The sequence below is a fragment of the Corylus avellana genome, chromosome 4, assembly GCF_965113065.1.
Source record: "Corylus avellana chromosome 4, dhCorAvel1.hap1.2, whole genome shotgun sequence".
NCBI lineage: Eukaryota > Viridiplantae > Streptophyta > Magnoliopsida > Fagales > Betulaceae > Corylus > Corylus avellana.
In genome coordinates this window covers 8,556,640-8,576,455 of record NC_142493.1, presented here as the reverse complement: position 1 = coordinate 8,576,455, position 19,816 = coordinate 8,556,640, and the positions used below count along the sequence as shown (strand labels likewise).

Sequence of the window (19,816 nt, the reverse complement as noted above, 5' to 3'; positions counted from 1 at the left end):
GCGTGCATCAACAGTGATGCACGCCAGGCACAAAATTTTTTTTTATTATTATTTAAAAAAAAAAAAAAAAATTTTTTTTGCACTGGCGTGCGTGGGCGTGCCACGCACGCCGCGTGCATTGTATCATTACTCCTATTCAAATTGATTAGAGCTCAATTATATAGATTTTTCGTGTCGAATTTAAAAATTATATAAAAAATTACCAATCATAAATTTTGATAAAAGTTTGTCTAAAAAAGCTAGTTCAATGAGAATGTTCTAATAATATAAAATAAAAAGGTTAACAGTATTTATATGATTTTCTTAAGATATATGTACGTGTAAATAATTATATATACATACCACTGAGGTGTGTTTGGCTAAGAGCTTGAAAAAGGAAGCAGACCAGAACTGTAGTAGATTTGATTTATATGAAAAACAAAAGTAAAAATGTTTTGTATAAAAAAGTGAAAAAAAAAATAAGAATAGTAATAAAAAAATGATTGATGTAATGTAAAAAGTAAGAATATTAAGGTTAATTTTTTAAAAGTTTTTTAGGTATTTGGGTCCGGTTTAATCCACTTCTTTCCCAAACACAACCCTAGTGTTCTACTACGTACGTATCCTAAACACTATTTATCTTATTTTTTAAAAAATATTAACATCAAAATATGTTCAAATTTTATATCACATTATTTACTTTTTATTATTATTTAAATAAAAAAAAATTATTATAAAATTTTTTTTTTTTTTAAATTTAATATAATTTTTTTACTTTTCTATACCCATTATTATTATTATTATTATTATTATTATTGAAAATGCATAAACAGAGTTGTGGTGACGTGACGGGTACGAGGGTACAGAGATGTCATAATTTCTGTCCAACGATGCAGCGTGGCAATCTGTACGGAAAGAACCTCAACATATAAAAAAACAATAAAAACCATGCACTCCTTTTTTAATCTGAGCCACTGGTCCACAACCACAATGAATGCATCCCCAAACTTAATTTGAAATTGCAGATGACCTGACTACCCCTCTGCTTGACCAAAAAAGGAACATGAATTTTCTTTATTTAGATGCTTATATTAATAATAATAAAAAAAAAAGTATCTCATTCATTCTCTTTTCTCTTTTTTCTCTCTCTCTCTCTCTCTCTCTCTCTCTCCCTATCTTAAAGCTTTTTGTGGCAAGTGTGGGATGTCAACAGCCCTTCAAACGACAAGAAAGGAAAGAAGGCAGTGAAGCTAGAACAGTAGGGTTCATCAATGATTCTTCGATCTCCTTCTTCACCCCCACAGTGTTTCTGCAAACTAGGGTTGGTTGGTTAGAGATTGTTGGCCTAATTTGGAAAATTCCCCATCTTTCTTTTTTTCCTTTGTTCTTACTCTCTACATACCACTCTCTCTCTTTCTCTCTCTCCCTCTCTCTCTCTCCACATTTTCCATATATAGAATGCTTACTAATCACTAGAAGACTGGTGGAAGATCTGCAAGATTAGTCGATTGTTGTCTGAAGGGTAGGTTAAATTTCAGCTTATGTTTCATATTTTTCCTTCCTTTTTTTTTTTTTTTTTTTTTTTTTTGGAGAGAGCAAGTGTAGGTTGAAAGAACTTTCTTCTTTATATATATATACTCTTTCTCTTTGTGAAAAAAACTGGTTTTCAGTTGACTTTCTATATTTTTCATGTATAGGAGTTTGAATTTGCTGTCTCTGAGGTACTGGTTTGACCTGATTCTTGGATTAAAACATTTGTGAAGCATATTTATTCCTCTTTTAATTTGTACGAGTAAAGTTTTGATTTCTCTTCCTAGAATTACTAGTTGGGGCTGATAATTTTGATGGGTTTTATGTAAAGGGTCGGATCATTTTTTAGTTTCTCTCAAAAATGACGAGGAGGAAAATCCAGATCAAAAAGATTGACAACACAACGGCAAGGCAGGTGACTTTCTCTAAGAGGAGGAGGGGGCTGTTTAAGAAGGCTATGGAGCTCTCAACTCTCTGCGATGCTGAAATTGCTCTCATTGTCTTTTCTTCTACTGGAAAGCTCTTTCACTACGCCAGCTCAAGGTTTCTCTCTCTCTCTCTCTCTCGCATCTTTCTAATTAGAGAAACATATAGTTTTTCTACTTATAGTAAAGTATATGTCGCTGTCTATCTATACCTTCAGATCGTTTTATTCATGCATTCTCCAATAGTTTTATCATTTCTTGAGAGCGAGAGAGGGAATATGAGAAATCCAAAAGCTCAAAACAAAGACCCAAATTAAACAATAGAAGAATGAGCAAACCTAAAGAGTGACTGAAAAAATGTACCAGGATACATCAAATAAAGAAGAAGAAAAAAAAAAAAAAAAAAAAGAAGAAGAAGAAGTACTACGGAGTCTTTTCCTTTCTGCAAAGCACAATTTTCAAGTTTACTCCAGAAAAAAGAGAAGTTAATATCACCTTGATGGGTTTAATATGTCGCTGCTACTTATTTTGTAGTACTTGCGTTTACTTATTGTAAATTTAGCTTTAATTAGGAGTTTCAATGTTTCCTTTCATTCCTAACGAGCTTTGTGGTTTTGTACTTTTATTGTCCTCCAACAATAAAATATGTTGGCAGCATTCCTTTAAGGATGTCTTCATAAAATATAGCGTATACCCAAATGAACGATATGGTGCACTAATTTAGGAACGTACTTTTTGGTTTAAAACAGTTGATATAGAAGTGCAAATTAATTAAGCACATGAATGATATGATGCACTAATTAATTTAGGAATTAACATACGTATTTTGGGATTATATCATTTGATTTAGAAGACAATTAATTTGTTATCATGAAGCCACAAAATTGTCTTGTCTTGTTGATATCATTTGATTTAGAAGTGGAATTAAAGTACATTGTAATTAGTTTCTTCTTCAGGTTTAATCCTTTTCCACATGTTAATATCAACTCGGTAGTATTCTTATTATACAAACTAATAAAATCTATAGACTTGGAATTTATAATGCAATTTTTTGAGTGATGTAAATGAGTGAGCTAGAAAGATTCTTTATAGTCTATACATAAATACCAATGTAAGCAAGTCATTTTGATCAAGTTGAATAAAGGAATCAAAGTTGTCTTAGTTCACCAATTTTCAACGTTTCAGCCATTCCAAAAATCTGTGATTTTTGGGGTGTTTGAACTCATATGTATAGATAATGTTAAGCTCTATTTAATACTATAGCCAACAGGAAATATGTTTGGCTTGATTCCCCGCCCCTACTTCAACAGATCACACAATTCTATGTACTCTAAGTTGGGATCAACTTTAACACAACACAAAGCAAAGTGTTAGCAATTTAATTAGGCAAATTCCAGTGCATGAACATCCCCTTTCTGAATATAGCTCTCTATATTTTCCTTCAATATGGGTGACAAATGCAGCTTGATTCCTCTTCAGTTAGTGTGCGGGCATTCAATTAGAGTTGAAGGAATTTTTTTTTGTTCTTTAGATAGAGTGATGATGCCATTCAATTGGGGTAGGATTTTCCTACTGTGATGATATGCATAGATATAAGGGAAAGCACTACTACGATTGGAAGCAGTAAACAATATAGCTCAAATTGTGAGGGAGATTAGCTTTTCTGCTCTAGGAGACTGAATATGCTATCCGGACAACCAAATATGCAAGTTCATGAAATAAATTTCTCTCCCAAACAAGACATAAGTAACTCCCACATATAGAATCAATCCTATGTGACTCCATGCATATAACTCTCACGTAGCTCCCACATGCAAAATAAATCTCATGTAACTCCTACATGCTTGAAAAACCAAAACACACAAACTCTTCAAGACACTTAACTTACAAGAATATGATATTATTGGAATTGAGTGTAGTATTCAATACCCCCTTTAAACATAATTTCTAGTGAGTCCAAGTAACGTTCGTAGCGCTTGCTAAAAGTATCATCCTTGAGAGGCTTAGTGAAAATGTCCGCAACTTGATCCTAAGTCTTCACAAACTTGAGTTTTACCTCCTTCTTGACAATACATTCTCTAAGAAAATGATATCTTGTGTCAATGTGTTTACTTTGATCATGAAATATTGGATTTTTGGCCAATCAAACGCTGACTTGTTATCAAGAAAGATTTCCGTACCATCCTCTTGTGGCATATGTAGTTCTTTCAACAATTTGCTCAACCAAATTGCATGACAAACATGCACATGATGTAGCGGCAACATGTTCGGTTCCAAATGTAGAGTGTCACAATTGTTTGTTTTTTAGAAATCCAAGTAAATGCCGAACTTTCGAAGTAGAAGACAAATCCGGTAGTGCTATTTCTATCATCCACATCTCCAACCCAATCACTATAAATTTAATGCACAAGTTTGAATTCATTAGAAGATGAATAAAGTAGGCCAAAATCAATTGTACTTTTGATATAAAGTGCTATTTCTATCATCCACATCTCCAACCCAATCACTATAAATTAAATGCACAAGTTTGAATTCATTAGAAGATGAATAAAGTAGGCCAAAATCAATTGTACTTTTGATATAACCAAGAATTCTTTTAGCCTGATTGAAATGTGTCATGCTAGGTGACTCCATATAATGACTAACAAGCCCAACTCCGTAGATAATACCCTGTCTTGTGCATGTCAAGTATCTTAAGCTTCAAACTAAACTCCTGAAAATTGTTGAATCCACCTTTGTTGCTTCTTCATGCTTTGACAATTTGATTCCACATTCTATCAGAGTGCTAACAGATTTACAATTGTCCATACTGAACCTTGTGAGAATTTTCCTTGAAAAGCCTCCTTGACAAATAAAAATTCCCTCCTCAATTTGCTTTATATCAATTCCAAGATAATTGGACATGAGTCCATTTTCAATCATTTCAAATTCTTGAGTTGTTGTTTTCTTGAAATCTTCAAACATGTTTGGTTTGTTGCCTATAAAAATCAAGCCATCTACATACAACCAAACAATCTAAATATTTTCATTCTCACGCACCTTAGCATAGAGAGCATATTCATGAGAGCATATTCACGCACCTTATCAATTCAACTATTCCATGCCCTTGGTGCTTGTTTTAAGCCATAATACACATTTTTTAATTTCAAGACTTTCTCCTCATGCCTCTTGATGACATAACCTATAGGTGATTCAACATAAATTTCTCCTCAAGAATTCCATTCAAGAAAGCGGATTGTCAATCCATTTGATAAATCCTTAATTTATTTTGAGTTGCAAGAGAAATGATCATTCTTATGGTTTCTAAACGTGCAATAGCAGCAAAAATTTCACCATGATCAACGATGGGTTGTTGAATATATCCCTATGGGCTTTGCCACATCAACCATGACTCGGGCTAGGTTCTTTGCCACGTTAACCACGACACAGTCGACGAATAGGATTGGGAACGATAGTTCATCTTGAAGGTTCTTTTCCTTTCTAAGGGATTGGGTGGGGGGACTTTGATGATTGCCCTTCGACCCACGCAGGTGGTTGCATGGGTGGGGATCTCTTATGACCCAGCCTAGCATGGGATAGGGTGGATTGTGGGGGTCCCTTAGCTCCACAACTATCTCCGTGGGGTTGGGGTTTCCCACAATCCATGTAACGCCTCCGAAATTAATTAACTAGCAATTATCTAAGTACGATTCCCTAGTAAATAAGTTTTGAGCGATCTCTTACTCCTAAAACTCTTAGGAAAAACAGTGAAAATAAAATACTTACATATCATAAGATAGCCAATTCTAATAAAACCAATAAAATAGTAAGTATCAAAAAACAAAAATTATGAATCCCTAAAAGAACTCAATTAATGTAATAACTGTTTGTAAGTAAGGTAACACGACCAAAATAACTCTTAAAAACAAATAAAAATGCATGGAAAAACACCCTAGCTTTCATCTAGTTTTTCCAAATTTCATTTGAACGGGAATTAGGTACGTTGAAATGAGATGCACAGTTTGAGATCAATTGGAATGGACTTGAGAGCCATTTGAACGAGGTTGTCAAAGCTTGACTTCTAACCGCTTCGACACTGCTATATCAGTTGAGGTGGTCTTTGCATGCTTAAATAGGGTCACATAGTTGTGAAATAATATAATTGTCTTTTGATTTCAAAATGAGCATAGCAAGATTTCTTATCAATGTGATTTGTTTATGAAATACACGTTTTGACCCGAAACAACACCTAGAGGGGGAGTGAATAAGTATTACACATAAATTATTATTACTTACAAATAATATGGTGAACAATTAATCGAATAATAATCAAAATCGAACACATTCAATAAACAATTTTTGAATAATTTATGGGTAACAAAACTTAAGAAATCAATCCACTATAGAAGAATAAGAGATTACAAGTTCACACTTACAAAACCTTTGTAGTTTGCACACCTTTGTAGTACACAAGTGACTCACGTGCCCTCTATCACAATAGCACTTTCAGAACCACTAGACAATTCTTCTACTTGATCTCTTATGCCGGAACTCCAGTGACTGAAGGTTTGTAATTTGTGTTAAAGAAAGAATCAAGATTCAAGGCTCACAAGACAAAGAACTCTCTTGGAAGTCATGTTTAATAGTCCTTATATAGGCAAAGGTAAAATTCGAGTGTTTCACATCTAGCGAATCCCTAAAATCATGCAGGTAACACAGTGGTGTCAAGACACATAATGAAGTCGTCAACTTTAGGGTTTTACTATTTAATATTGACAACATTGGGACGACCTTGCCGACATGCTAGTTAATGAAACTGCCGGGAGTCCTTTTAAACATGTCTCATTAGGACAAGTCGCTAACCACCTAGTTGACGAACCTCTCTAGAAGTCCATTGAAATAGCTCTCGTCGGGATGCCTTGCTAACGACCTAGCTGACAATACTCTCTAAAAGTCCACATGAACACATCTCGTTAGGACGACTTGCTAGCGCCTTAGCTAACAAAGCTCTCTATGGTTCAATAATCATCTCGTTAGGATGGCTTACTGACACCTTAGCAAATGAGGCTCCTAGGGTACCACTTTGAAGACCACATCAAGACGCTCATTTGATGACGTTGCTGGTGAGGCTCTTGGGTAGCCTTCACAAGTGAGTGCCAGGATGCCATGGCTGATGAGTTTGCTAACTGGTTTTGCTCTTCATAAATGCACGACACTTTGAAGACAACCAAAACCCTAAGACTAAAGAACTTACAATTAATGTTTTGAGCACTTAATATGCCAACATTAAAAACTTAACAAACTCCTCCTTTGGCAATTTGGTGATAAAATAGAGAACAAAATATATAGAACAAATTTCAAACTCAAAACATAACCTAAGCCCGCCTACTAAACCACAAAACTAAGCTAAGTTGAAAATTTGAAGTTTGAACCGGTCTTCTGAAACCATGAACAAACACGTCACAAGCATTGAGATTTGTAGATTCAAAATAATTACTCATATTTCTAAATGAATAAATTATTAAATAATGTAATATCTAAATCATTGAATCCATTCACTTTACATAGATGTTTAAGAATTTTCAAGATTAAACCCAAAAAAATACATCCATGTAGCATCAACAGATTGTTTTCAAATTACATAAACATCTCAACAACAAATAGTTTTGAACTACACAAAAATGTGTTAATCTGTAGCAAAATAACAAATCATCAAAAATATTTTATGTCCCTCTATATCCAAGCAACTCTCCCCCTATATCTCACTATCCACACTCTCCTTTTTGTCACAAATGACAAAGGGAAAACTCAAGTGGTTTTGGGGCATCCTTGTGCAAAACTGGTTTGACATCCATCTTTATCTGGATAATTCGGTCATTGGCACCAACAAAGTTTGTTTACAATTGAGGAAGAGACTCATCAGTCCTCATAAAAAATGTGCCTATGGATGTGACACAGATTGGTCATAATGATCATAATGATCTTGACAAAGAGTCTCATAGGGTTAGACATGTCCCCTAAGAGAAAATGAGAGACATGGGTGGTGTTTGGCAAACAACACCAAACACCGCCACACTATTCATCTCATTTTTCAAAAAAATTAACATCTAAAAATTCACTTTTTATATGACATCATTTATTTTTTATTTCTATTTAAATAAAAAAATCACTACAAAACAAAACTATTCCACTTTTTAATACAACTTTTTCACTTTTCTATATATACTAATTATTACACTCTTTTTTTTTTCTCACCAATCATGAACAATGCATTGAAAAGGGCTTGTTGTTTACCAAGTAAGGCTATGGTTTGGCCATGAAGGACCCTGGGGAGGAACAAACACCTACTTCATTTGGGATTTGGGATTTGGATAGGAATTTGGTTTTGATAAGTAATGAAGTATTTATCAAAAAGCGTAGGACGTAACCTTAGTAAATTGGAAGTATGCAAGAAAATGCCTAAGTAGGAGAAAAAAAAAAAAAGAACAAGAAAGTCATTAAAGCTGATAATGAGAGGTGGGAGCTTGCAGAACTTGTTGATTGGTTTGTTTGATTTTATTGAGTTTTCCGATGGAGAGGTGGGAGCTTGCAGAAGACTAGACGATAAGAGAGAGAGAGAGAGAGAGAGAGAGAAGAGAAAAAAAAATGAAAAAAAAGTAAAAGTGAAAAATAATATGTTAATGATATAGAAAAAAATTAAAGGAAAACTATTTTGAAGTGTATTTAAATAAAGAAGCAAAAAGTAGTTTAGTTTCTCAAATTTTAGAAAAATAAAAGGAAAGCTCCTAGAAATACTCTTAGGCTCAAGTGGTATGGGAGCTTTGATTTTGATGCCTAAGATAGAGGTCACAAAAGAGGGAGTGGTCATGCTTATTTAATCGATGTTCATATAGAAATTACAAACAATTTTAAGGTAAAAATTGTTGTGAGTGCACTTGTAAATGTTGAGTTCCACATTAAAAAAATATAAAAGAAAAGAGTAGTTAATATACCTAAGTGGACCTTAGCCCATTAGCTTGGGCTTTTGGGCTAGAGTTGTGTTCAACTATGTATATTAATGTACTCTTAGTAAAAACCTCATAACCGCCTTATCTCACGACAAAAATTAACTGGTTGAAAAGTTACAGCCAAACCCTATCCTTAAAGATGTCTAAAATGAAAGAAAAATGAGGTTCCTCTAGATCAGCCACCTTAACTCCCCTCTCAACTACTAGGGTCTGCCTGAACTTTTCTTTCACGCATTCTTGAAGACTCGACCATTAATTTTATTGAAAACACAAGCAACCAACACACAAATAGTTTAAACCAATAGTTAATCACCCAAGCATAAGGAGATGCACTAATCATGACAGTGCAAGCATGTGGACTAGCTAGACACTACCTAGCTAGGTCAAGATTAGGTATGTTTGATGCAAATGATATGACTAATGCAACATGTTTAAGCACAATGAATAATACTGAAAATATCATACTTGAATGCACAATGTCATCAAAGAGGGGTTCTTGTTAGTCCCTTTCTAAAATCTGAGGAATTTCCTAAACTTCTTATTAGTGCCCTCAAGTTTTTCCTAAAATCTTGTTGTGAGGGATCTTCTCCTTAAGATTAAAACTTAGGTTGAGGATATCATTCAAACAAGCATAAAACTCGTTGAATGGCTCATCATCATTTATTTTAATCTCCTCAAACTTAGATGTCAACATCTGAAATTTGGAATTCTTTACAACCGAGGTACCTTCGCGGGTATCCTCTAGGATTTCCCAAACTTCTTTGGCAATCTCATTACGAGAAATTCACTTGAATCCCTTAGTAGACACATCCATGAAAATATCAATTAGGACTTTTTCATTCTAATTATACTCATTAAGCTCATCTTTGGGTTCCAGTGGCATTTTTTGCCGTTTCCAACCTTTCTTAATGGTTGTCCAGGAGAAGTGCTAGAGAGCCAAACAAATAAATCCAGAAAAATTTTCAAACTAAGGTGACAAAGGTTTTTAAATTAAAAAAAAAATGCAATTTTTTCTCCTTTGTCTACTACTCACGGCCTGCATTGTCAGTTTGAAAATTTTTCTGGGTTCATTTGTTTAGCGCCCTAACACTTGTGGTTGTCCAGACATGCTCGTCCAAAGATTTAAGGAAGGCTCTCATGTGAGCCTTCCAATAAGCTTAATTGTTTTCGTCAAAGTAGGGAGATACTAACAAGGTAAGGGATCACAATCAAAAAGTTTAATCTAAACTGATTGTACCTCGCTTTGATACCAATTAAAAAAAAAGAATTTAGACCCAGGACAAAAGTATGCAGTAGAATAAAATTCAATTATCAAACACTTATGAAACCATAAAGCATTCACACATTAACACACCAAATTGTTGTTGAGAAAGTGAAAACCCTTTGAATAACACATGAAAGGTAAAACCACTTGGCTCATACTAAAAAAAGCTCTTGGCACACAATGAAAATGTAATAAAAATACTAGGCTTGACCCCTAGCCCTAGCTAGAGGATTTGCCAATCATATATATATACACAATGCTTGACCCCTAGCCTACAACCTCAAGTTTTCGACCTAGATTTCTCTCTCTGTATTTAGTGGTGATTCTCGCGATTCTTCACTTTTTGTTTTTTGTGTCTGGTTCCTTAGCTGGTTTCCTTCTACACGATGGACGCAGCTTTGTTTCATTTTCAATTTTTTTTCATTGCCTCGGCCACTAACTGCTACAACACAAATGATTTTTTGCTCGATCTACTGCGTTTTGCCCCTTGATTTCACTCCTTGCTTGTCTTTGTTTTTTTCTTTATTTATTTTGTTTTGAAATTATGACAATTCCTACGAAAGACAATTTCTTGCATTAGTCTATCATTTAGCTCAAGATTAATGATTAGGCAGTATTTCAAAATTAACTTATAAAATGCAAGAAATTAGATCAAACCAACTATTATAATGCACTTTTAATTAAAGAAAATGTGCTCTTTTAAGCTATTATCACTCTTAGTGTATGAAAAAACTCAATATCATCCTTGCTTATCTTTGCTTAGCTCTCTGAAAATCGTTCCTTTAAAGTCCTTTAGTAGACTTGTGAAAATCAACCCTAAAACTTAAAGTTAGTTTAGGTTTTTTTGTGGCGGCATCTGTACAGGTTAATGAGATGTTTAGACACTAGCAAATGTCTCAGCGGATAAGAGTTTTTGTTTCTCATATTCGTGTGGACATGTGCAAAGGCCCCTTCAGACGAAACCTTATGTTTCTCCAAGTTGTTTGGACATGAGAGAACATGCTAGCAGACGAAACATTTTTTCTGGGCATCGTCTAGACATCAACAGACGAGGCTTTCTCTCAACCCATTTCATCCAGAGATCAGTGGACGATCCTATGAACAAAGCTTTATGTACTTGATTTTCTTGAACATTTTTTTGCCCAAATCCTAAGTACAAATCTACCAAACCACAAATAACAAAGACACTTGTTGGAGGACCAAATAGACCAATTATAAATCTTAAAAGAAACCCTTGATAAGGTTGTTTCTTAGAAGGGTGTATACCTTCAGACTTACACCCAGCAAAATCATGAACTCCCTTTCCTTTAGTTTTCACACAAGTAGAGGGTACAAAAGTAATCTTAGCTTTAGTGACAAATGGGGTTTTTGAAGTGGAAGTAACCAAACTAAAAGCCAAACCACATTTATCACCTTGAGGTTTCTAAGAATTTATTAAACAAGTTAGTTTGTCACTAGAAAACTTTTGCAATTGAATTTTATACATTTTGATGCAGCGTGACTTAATGGGCTACAGCGAATAACAACAATAAAGAACGGATAGGTATTTCTAGATCTTGATTCTATCAAAGGATCTATGAAATCTTCTCTAAAACGTTAGATACTTTCTAGGTTTTGAAGGAAAATAGAAGAACGCTCAACTCTGAGGCCTTTTATTGAACAAAACTCAATCATAAACAACAACTCCGTTCTAGGGTCTATAAAACATGTATATATAGGCCCCCAAACCCTAAACCTAATAAAAGTACGAACTTAAATCAAATTGAAACTCTATGGCGCTTATCCGGTCGGAACTTAAGGCTGAACGGGAGCTGACATAAAATGTAAAACATAAAAGTACGAACTTAAATCAAATTGAAACTCTATGGCGCTCTCCCTCTGCGATGCCATCCATGGGTTCTTCCTCTTCCAGGGGATCATCTTCCTCCGGGTAGAGGCCGCCAAACATGGGAGGAAACCCGTCTTCTACGTACTCTCCCTCTAGGTTGGATGGCAAGGGTCTTCCCTTAGGATCTTCATCATCACGATTGGGCTCCTCATACCATTTGTACTAGACAACTAACCCATTTTCAATTCTACAAAAATAGCTGTTCGAGAACTTTCAAATAATTCTGTACTTAATCTCATCTACCGGAACTCCGATGGCTAAAGGTTTGTTATTTGTGTTTGGTTTGGTTCACAGAAACTCCAAGAGAGAATAAATATTTAAGGCTCACAAAGCAAAGAACTCTATTGGCACAAATAAAATCATGTAGGTAACTTAACGACGTTAGGACGACCTTGCTAACAACCTAGCTGACGAACCGCTTCAGAAGTTCATTGAAACAACTCTCAGAAGGACGCCTTTCCGATGATATAGCTGAAAACACTCTCTAGAGTCCACCTAAACACATCTTGTCAAGACGGCTTGCTCACGAGACTCCTTAGAGTACCACTTTGAAGATCATGTCAAGACACCCATCTGATGACGTTGCTGATAAGGCTCTCAAATAGCCTTTGTATGTAACCGCATCTTGACGGTATTGGATCAATTCACTAGGATCATTTCTTTATAAGTTTCACTTTAATCAATTCACTAGGATCATTTCACTATAATTAATTTTCATTGCAAGCTTTATCTCTCAGCATGTACACTTTCTTATACAATACAACTTTTTCTTGGTTTGCATTTTTAATTAATTTGAAGCATCTTAGGGATAGGCCATTTCCTCCTTGGTTGGACTGTAGTTGAATGGTTTTCTCTCCCCCAAGGTTAGACCCAAGCTAACAATGGACCAATCCCTTTCTCGAAGATAAATTTTTTTGATACTTTAGAGACTTGACTCTAGTATTTGGATGAAGCGTGTATCTATGAGGAGAGCACATAACTAAACACTCTGGAATGGGATTATTGAAGAGGTGGACAATATAGGATCTCCTATAGAAAATTATCAACGAGCATTTTGTATGAATGTTTGAACATGACTTTGCTAGCACATCTGATGGGGGAAAGACAAAATGTTGTTTAGCCTTTTGAGGATAAGATACCTTAAATGAACTAAAATCATTAGTTTGATTCTCACATTGATCGAGGAAAAAATAAACAGAGTAGTTAATATACATAAATAGACCTAAACCAATTAACTTAAGTTTTTGGGTTTGAGTAGTGTTCAAACATGTATTTAAATGTGTTCTTGGTGGACTCTCTAAGCGATTTTCTTCCTAAAAAATGGGTATCAAATTAAAGCCATGGTTCAACTTCCGGTTGAAATGAATGCTTAGGTCTTCGAAGCATATTGTATGCCTTGGGTAACGAGTGTGGCTAGCTCTTGGACCAAAGTTGCATTTGGCGAGCTACAATTGAGTCTCACATTGAGAAAAAGAAAAAAAAAGAAAAAAGAAAAAAAGAAGTGAATAGTTAATATAAATAAGTAGACTCAAACCCATTAATTAGCTTAAGCGTTTTGTACATTAATCTCCTCTTTGTAGCCTCTTTGGGCATTTCTCGCCCTAACATGCACATAATACTCAAAACTAGCAGATGGGAGATGGTACCTCATCTATTACATTGGTTTAAGTCAAGAAAATAATAAAAAGGGTAACCCAGGATGTCAGCACTGTAACAACCATCACAAGTGAAAAAAAAAAAAAAAAAAAAAAAAAAAAAAACTGGTCACACATTGAGAAACAGAAAAGGAAAAGTTTGTGTTAGCCTTGCTAAGATGGTAAAGTTTCTTATGTTTAGGAACATTCAAACCTTTTATGGTCACAATCACTATCATGAAAATAATATTGTAAATTTTGGCCATTGTGGCCACATACACCATTGCAACTTTCTTTTCCATCATAAATGAATGTGTTGTTTATTATAGCTTTGTTTATGGAACTTCTAAACTTATCTTCGATTGTGGTTGTTAAACATGATGTTAGCATTTTCAAAGGGAAAATCAATTTAGGTAGTGGTAAAAAATTCAGCAGCATTAATCGTACGGGTAGATCAGGAAACACATACAAGCACTTCAAGAAAAAAAAAAAAAAAAAAAAAAAGGAAACACATACAAGGGAGGGGGATGGCGATAAATTTCTAGGGTTTCATGATGAACTTTCATGGAAAACTATTATCACATCTTACTGCTGCAGTGTGTTCTATGGTTTGTAAACAACATTTTAATTCATTAGCACCATATCTAAAACCAAAGTCATGTTACGTAAAGTCAACGTATCATCTTTATCAATCAGTATAAATAGTTTAAGGGTGCATAAATGTTCTACAGAAACTCAACTGCACACATGCTTTGCATTTTATTCTTAGGAATTGAATCGCTATTCGTTTGTTGTTTGAAGTATGCAACAGGTAATTGGACGACAAAATATGCATTCAAAGAATCTCGACCAACCATCTTTGGAGCTGCAGGTTAGATATATAATGTCCCTTTTTTAATGTTAGCTTGGAGGGAATGAATACTTCTTAATGTTTCCCTAGATAAATGAATAAATAGTTTGAAGGAGCAAAGATTTCGAACTCTTTTTATCGTTTTTTGGATGAATAAAGATTGAATTAATAGGAAAAAAAAAAAACAAAGAATAAAAGGCAAGGGATTATTTCTAATTCTAACCCAAAATGCATATTGGAAAACATATTTATAAGACTGATGGATTTGCCAAAAAAGATCCTAACTTTTTGTAATTTAACCATTGATCCTACCATTATTTTATTTTCATGATGTTTATTTTTTTTAAAAAAAAAAGTACAGGCATTTCATTCATAGTAACTTTGAAAACTGTGACACTCCGGAAAGTTAGTTCCACATTAGGTGAGTGATTGTAAAGGTGTTGCATAAATACAATTTTCATATTATGTAGTTCTTTACTAGGTAAGACTCAACTTTATAAATGATTTCATTAAGCTCGAAATGTAACTTTGACTAGCTCTTTTGGAGTAGTAATGAGCTAGCGCTTTAAGGGTTGTGACAAATGGTATTAGGCTGAAATAGCAAAACACCATATGGGGTTGGGTTGCAACGTGAAGTAGGCCCTCACAAAAACACTAAAGATTTAAGTGAAGGAAATTGTGACATCATAGAAAGTTCCAAATTAGTGGGTGGATTTTAAAAGTATTAGATATATATGTGCTGCTACGTAAGATTAAACTTTATAGGAAATGTTGGAGAGCTCCATTCGTAACTTGACTGACATTTTTGGAAGGATAACATAGAAGTGTTTCCCTAGGTCATGGTAGTTTCTTTCATGCTAGAACGGCCCAAACGGGTACATCACAACCTCTAGCATCAACTTGGCAATTAGGTCTAAAAGAGACGTTTTCTTGCAATTACTTACCATCCACTGAGAAGTATCCTCTTGGCACCTATTGGCCCTTTGGAGATTACATTGTTCACAAGAGATGTGCCAAAATCATTGAGAGAATGGGCATGGAAAGAACAAGGACACTTAGTTAACTGGGCAACTAGCCTCTTCCACATAGCAAACCAAAGAACTATCAAATGTTTTAGGAATCATTTTGCTCATTCAAATGATCTTATGTAGTTCCACCCTAAGACCTATGGTCGAATACTCTCTTAATTATGCACTCCAAACCAAAAACTTACCATTAGCAAGACTTCGTTCACAAAACCCGATCCCCCTCAAATTTAATTTTCTTATGGACTAAGCCTCTCAGCTTCAAAAACTTGACCTAAGCACAGGAACAATAGTCTCGAGGGCACCTCATCTCTCCAAAGGTCTTATATCTGATGAGGTAGGTCCTACTCCAACACATGACATTTTCAAACCAAAACTATAGGTGATGAAATAAATAACATGTAAGATTGCGTACTCTGAACGAAGCCAATTTCAAAAACCTGACAATAATGATGGTTGCTACAATGTATGCTATTTGACGTGAGAGAAATGCAAGAGTATCGATTCAGAGGAGAAATAGGGAGTCTAGGTGCATTGTCTTGGAGATTATGTTTTAGGTTAGATCTACCATTAATTCCTTTAAGGGTGTCTGAGATTTTCCCGTTAATATCTTTCTAGTTGGGTCTTGGAGTTTTCTGATGTAATATTTTAGTTTTGTTTGCACATGTTTGCGGTTGTAGGCGTTTGCTTGTATAGGCACTCTCTGACTTTTATCCTTTAGGCCATCTTATTTTTTAGGGGTTACTTGTCAATCTTCAATCCAGATATGGTGTAAAACCCCTCCTTTACAGCCTCCAATAGAGAATCAACTTGTGAGCTAAAAACACCAAGTTCTTATGTATGACCGGAAATCAAAATACCTCCATTGGCTGGTGAGCTCAGGCCATAGTTTCACAATGGAAAAGTGATTGATGGGGGTTAGCATGGTTGAAAGAGATGCTGTTTTCATCTCTATTCTATATGGCATTTTTAGTTGACATATTAAATTGTTATTGGGCTCTCTTTTCAATAAATTCTTATTTATCCAAAACAAAAACAAAAACAAAATCCCACACCTTCTCTATCTGGTTACTCTAAATGTAACTACAAACACATTATCCACAACACAATTCATTTATACCGCTAAACTTATGGGTTTACCTTATTTCCAATGTTTTTCATTCTTATTTCCTTAATTTCTATGTAAATGTAAATGCAGGTACCGAAGTAGTGTCATCATAAGGAAACATGATTCAGAAGTATTTACTAAACCGTAATCTGAAATTTTCATGTAATTTTTTGAAACTTTACATATAAAAGAAAATTATACCATAATATGAAAAGCTAGATGCATTTTCTGGAATAAGTCTGACAACAAACTACTTGTAGCAATCCCAGAATGATAACCTTAAAAGTTACAACATCCTTAAATATTTCCAAGGAAAGGCACAAAATCCATTGTTATATAATATAATACTGAAAATCTTCATTAATGGAACCTCTTTGTGCCCTTTTCAGCTTGACAACAGTGCCTGCACCTCGTTGAGCAATGAAATCATGCAGAAGACTCGTGAACTGAGGTATTATGTACTTATAACGACATTTCTATATCAAGTTGTTATACTCAAAATTAATTAATGTACAAAATGATTACAACTAATTACAGGCAGTTGAAGGGAGAAGAGCTCCAAGGATTGAATATGGAAGAACTAAAGAAACTAGAGGAACTTCTCGAGGAAGGCTTGAGTCGCGTTTTAAAAGCAAAGGTTGTCTCTCTTTGTTGTCTCTCTTTGCTGGCATTATAATGAAGGGATGAGATTTTTGTACTGTATCTTAACATGAGAAGCTTTTATGTGTTTCAGGATGAAAGATTTCGAGAAGAGATGAGTGCCCTTGAGCGGAAGGTCATGTGCTAATTTCATAAGACATGCATTTCATGCAATTATTATATATAATTTAGGAAGATACTTAATGGAAAGCATTTTCATACTGATATTTGTGAATACATAAAATATTTAATTGAAATGCGAGGTAAATGAAAAAGACAGGATTCGAGTTCAGGACCTCTACTATAATACCATTTTAAATTACTAACTATCCCAAAACTTAAACTTGATAGGAAAAGATGAATTTAATCATTTAATTTATATTCTAACTAGTAGTTGCACACAATTACTTAATTTTAGAGCAAAGTATTTGATAACTAGAAATGAATAGGTTGATGCAAGTTTATAAATTAAAATCAAAGAAATTTGCCTTCCTTTTCCCAAGGTCTTTGTATGTGCAGTGGCTTGCTCAAGCATTGGGAATGGACTCTCACAAAGCTAACAACCACCATAGAACCTTTAGTGAAATCATTTTGGCCATAAATCCAGCACCATATGCTATCTTAAACCCATTTTCAAATCACTTAGGGGTCTTACTGTTGAGTATAACGTGTAAGTATAAAAAAGGATAAAGTCTCACATTGGAAAGATATATGTAAGAAGTGTGAGTAGTTAATATAGCATTGTTGGGCCTAAACTCATAGGCTTAAGCTTTTGAGTTGTGTGGTGTCTCAACATGCTATATTATGGGCTCACAAAAAGACTCCTCAAGGTATCAATCTTCCTAACACTTACAATTAGTCTTACATTGGTTGTTAGCGTTAATCTGATCATTTGGAAAACAAGAGGAATTTGAGGTTATTTTCTAGAAGAACCATAAATGTTTCAAGGCACCTAGACTCACTAATTAACATAAGCATTTTTATGTCCTGGGTATTTCCAAAAATATTTTGCTCTTTGGATTTCTATGTTGTTGGTTTTGTTCTCTTGTGAGGAGCAACTGTCTATTTGTATTTCTTCTTATTCTTTAATATCTCCCTCTTTCTCTCTCTCTCATTTTTTAATATGCAGGTATCCCAACTGATGCAGGATAACCAGCAACTAAAACAGGTATCAGGCTTGAATTTTTCTATTTTTTTCTTTGTTTCCCTACTTTCTCAATTGATGGAAAATGCCTGTTTCAGCAGATGGAGAAACAGTTTAACATTAAAACACATGCAATTGAACAAGGTCAGTCATCTGAGTCAATCACCAATATTTGCAGCTCAGCTGCTCCCCCTCAAGACCAAGACAACAACAACACTTCTCTCAAGTTGGGGTAAGTTTGCAACATTACAACAATAATTAACTTTGTTTTTCTGGTTTTCTGGTTATAATATGTAGTTAAGAGTATTAAGATTTCAATCCAGGGATACCTTAATTTAAATTTTAGTAGTTAGAGCATATAGTTTTAAGTTTCGATTCAACGACTTGACCAAACAAATGGATCTGTCCTAGGGTTTAACTATTTAGTTAATATATTCTAAAAGCTTTGGTTGGAGACAAAATGCTAAGACATATGTAGCATGTTGATATCGAAGAGAAACTATAATTATCTTGGTATATTTTTTTGTGTCTTGCAGGTTACCTTTCCCTACTGATTTTGAAAGATAAAAGAAGGTAAAGAGTACATGGGACACATTTTCTTTATGGGTAATACTATTTAGTAGATTCGGTCTTGTATAACTGCCATATAGTTAGATGACGTGACAAAAAATCAGCCAATGAATCGGCACTTGTGAAAATAAATAAATAAATCGAGTGATAATCAAATGGCTGATTTTGACTGCACGTGATCCAAGTGTATAGTAATTATACAAGAATCTACTAAATAGAATTACTCTTTCTCAATTTAACAATTGACTATCAAAAGCATTGGAAAAATAAATGGGATTCTACAAAGGAAAGGAAAGGATATGGATTCCAGACATAATGCAGAATGACAATAAATGGGCTGAAAGGTTTGTTCCGAAATGGCCCATTAAGGAAAAGATCACATGTTATATTCATTTTCCTATTGATAAATTGTATCGATTAGTTAATGTCAATCATAAAAATGTTTTACCAAGTTGATTATAGTTTATTCATAGATTATATGCTATTGTAAAGCAAACAAGGGTAGTCTTTCCACTTCTATATCTTTTGATATCTTAAAATATAAATCTTCCCATTCTTCAGGAAACGCTCAATATCCCTTTAAGAATATTAAATTTTATATATGATTAAGGTTATGTTTGGTTTCCTTTCCAACCTTTTTAAACTTTCACACGTTTTGAAGTTATCTCTCTAAAGTTTAAAAGCTCTCAATTTAGAGTATTAAACTTTCAATTTTTGCAATGTCCTTCTCCATTAGGATTTTACGTTAAATGTTGTTAAAATTCTTAAAGTACT

The 19,816-nt window shown here is 34.2% G+C and overlaps 1 protein-coding gene across 5 annotated transcripts; it reads left to right on the top strand.

Annotated features, from left to right (window-relative positions):
* Positions 1-1,116: 1,116 nt before the first annotated feature.
* Positions 1,117-19,493, top strand: LOC148586243 (MADS-box protein SVP-like). Of its 5 annotated transcripts, none has more exons than XM_088515246.1 (10): positions 1,117-1,501; positions 1,677-1,700; positions 1,841-2,052; positions 14,508-14,577; positions 17,079-17,140; positions 17,227-17,326; positions 17,423-17,464; positions 18,458-18,496; positions 18,571-18,704; positions 19,009-19,493. In XM_088515246.1, the coding sequence occupies exons 3-10, from the start codon at positions 1,871-1,873 to the stop codon at positions 19,037-19,039; spliced, it is 660 nt and encodes a 219-aa protein (XP_088371372.1). In that variant the 5' UTR covers positions 1,117-1,501; positions 1,677-1,700; positions 1,841-1,870; the 3' UTR covers positions 19,040-19,493. The 5 variants fall into 5 exon arrangements, with proteins under 5 accessions (XP_088371372.1, XP_088371373.1, XP_088371375.1 ...); XM_088515247.1 differs by having other exon boundaries at positions 1,117-1,504; positions 1,674-1,700; XM_088515245.1 differs by lacking the exon at positions 1,677-1,700 and having other exon boundaries at positions 1,118-1,501.
* Positions 19,494-19,816: the final 323 nt, after the last annotated feature.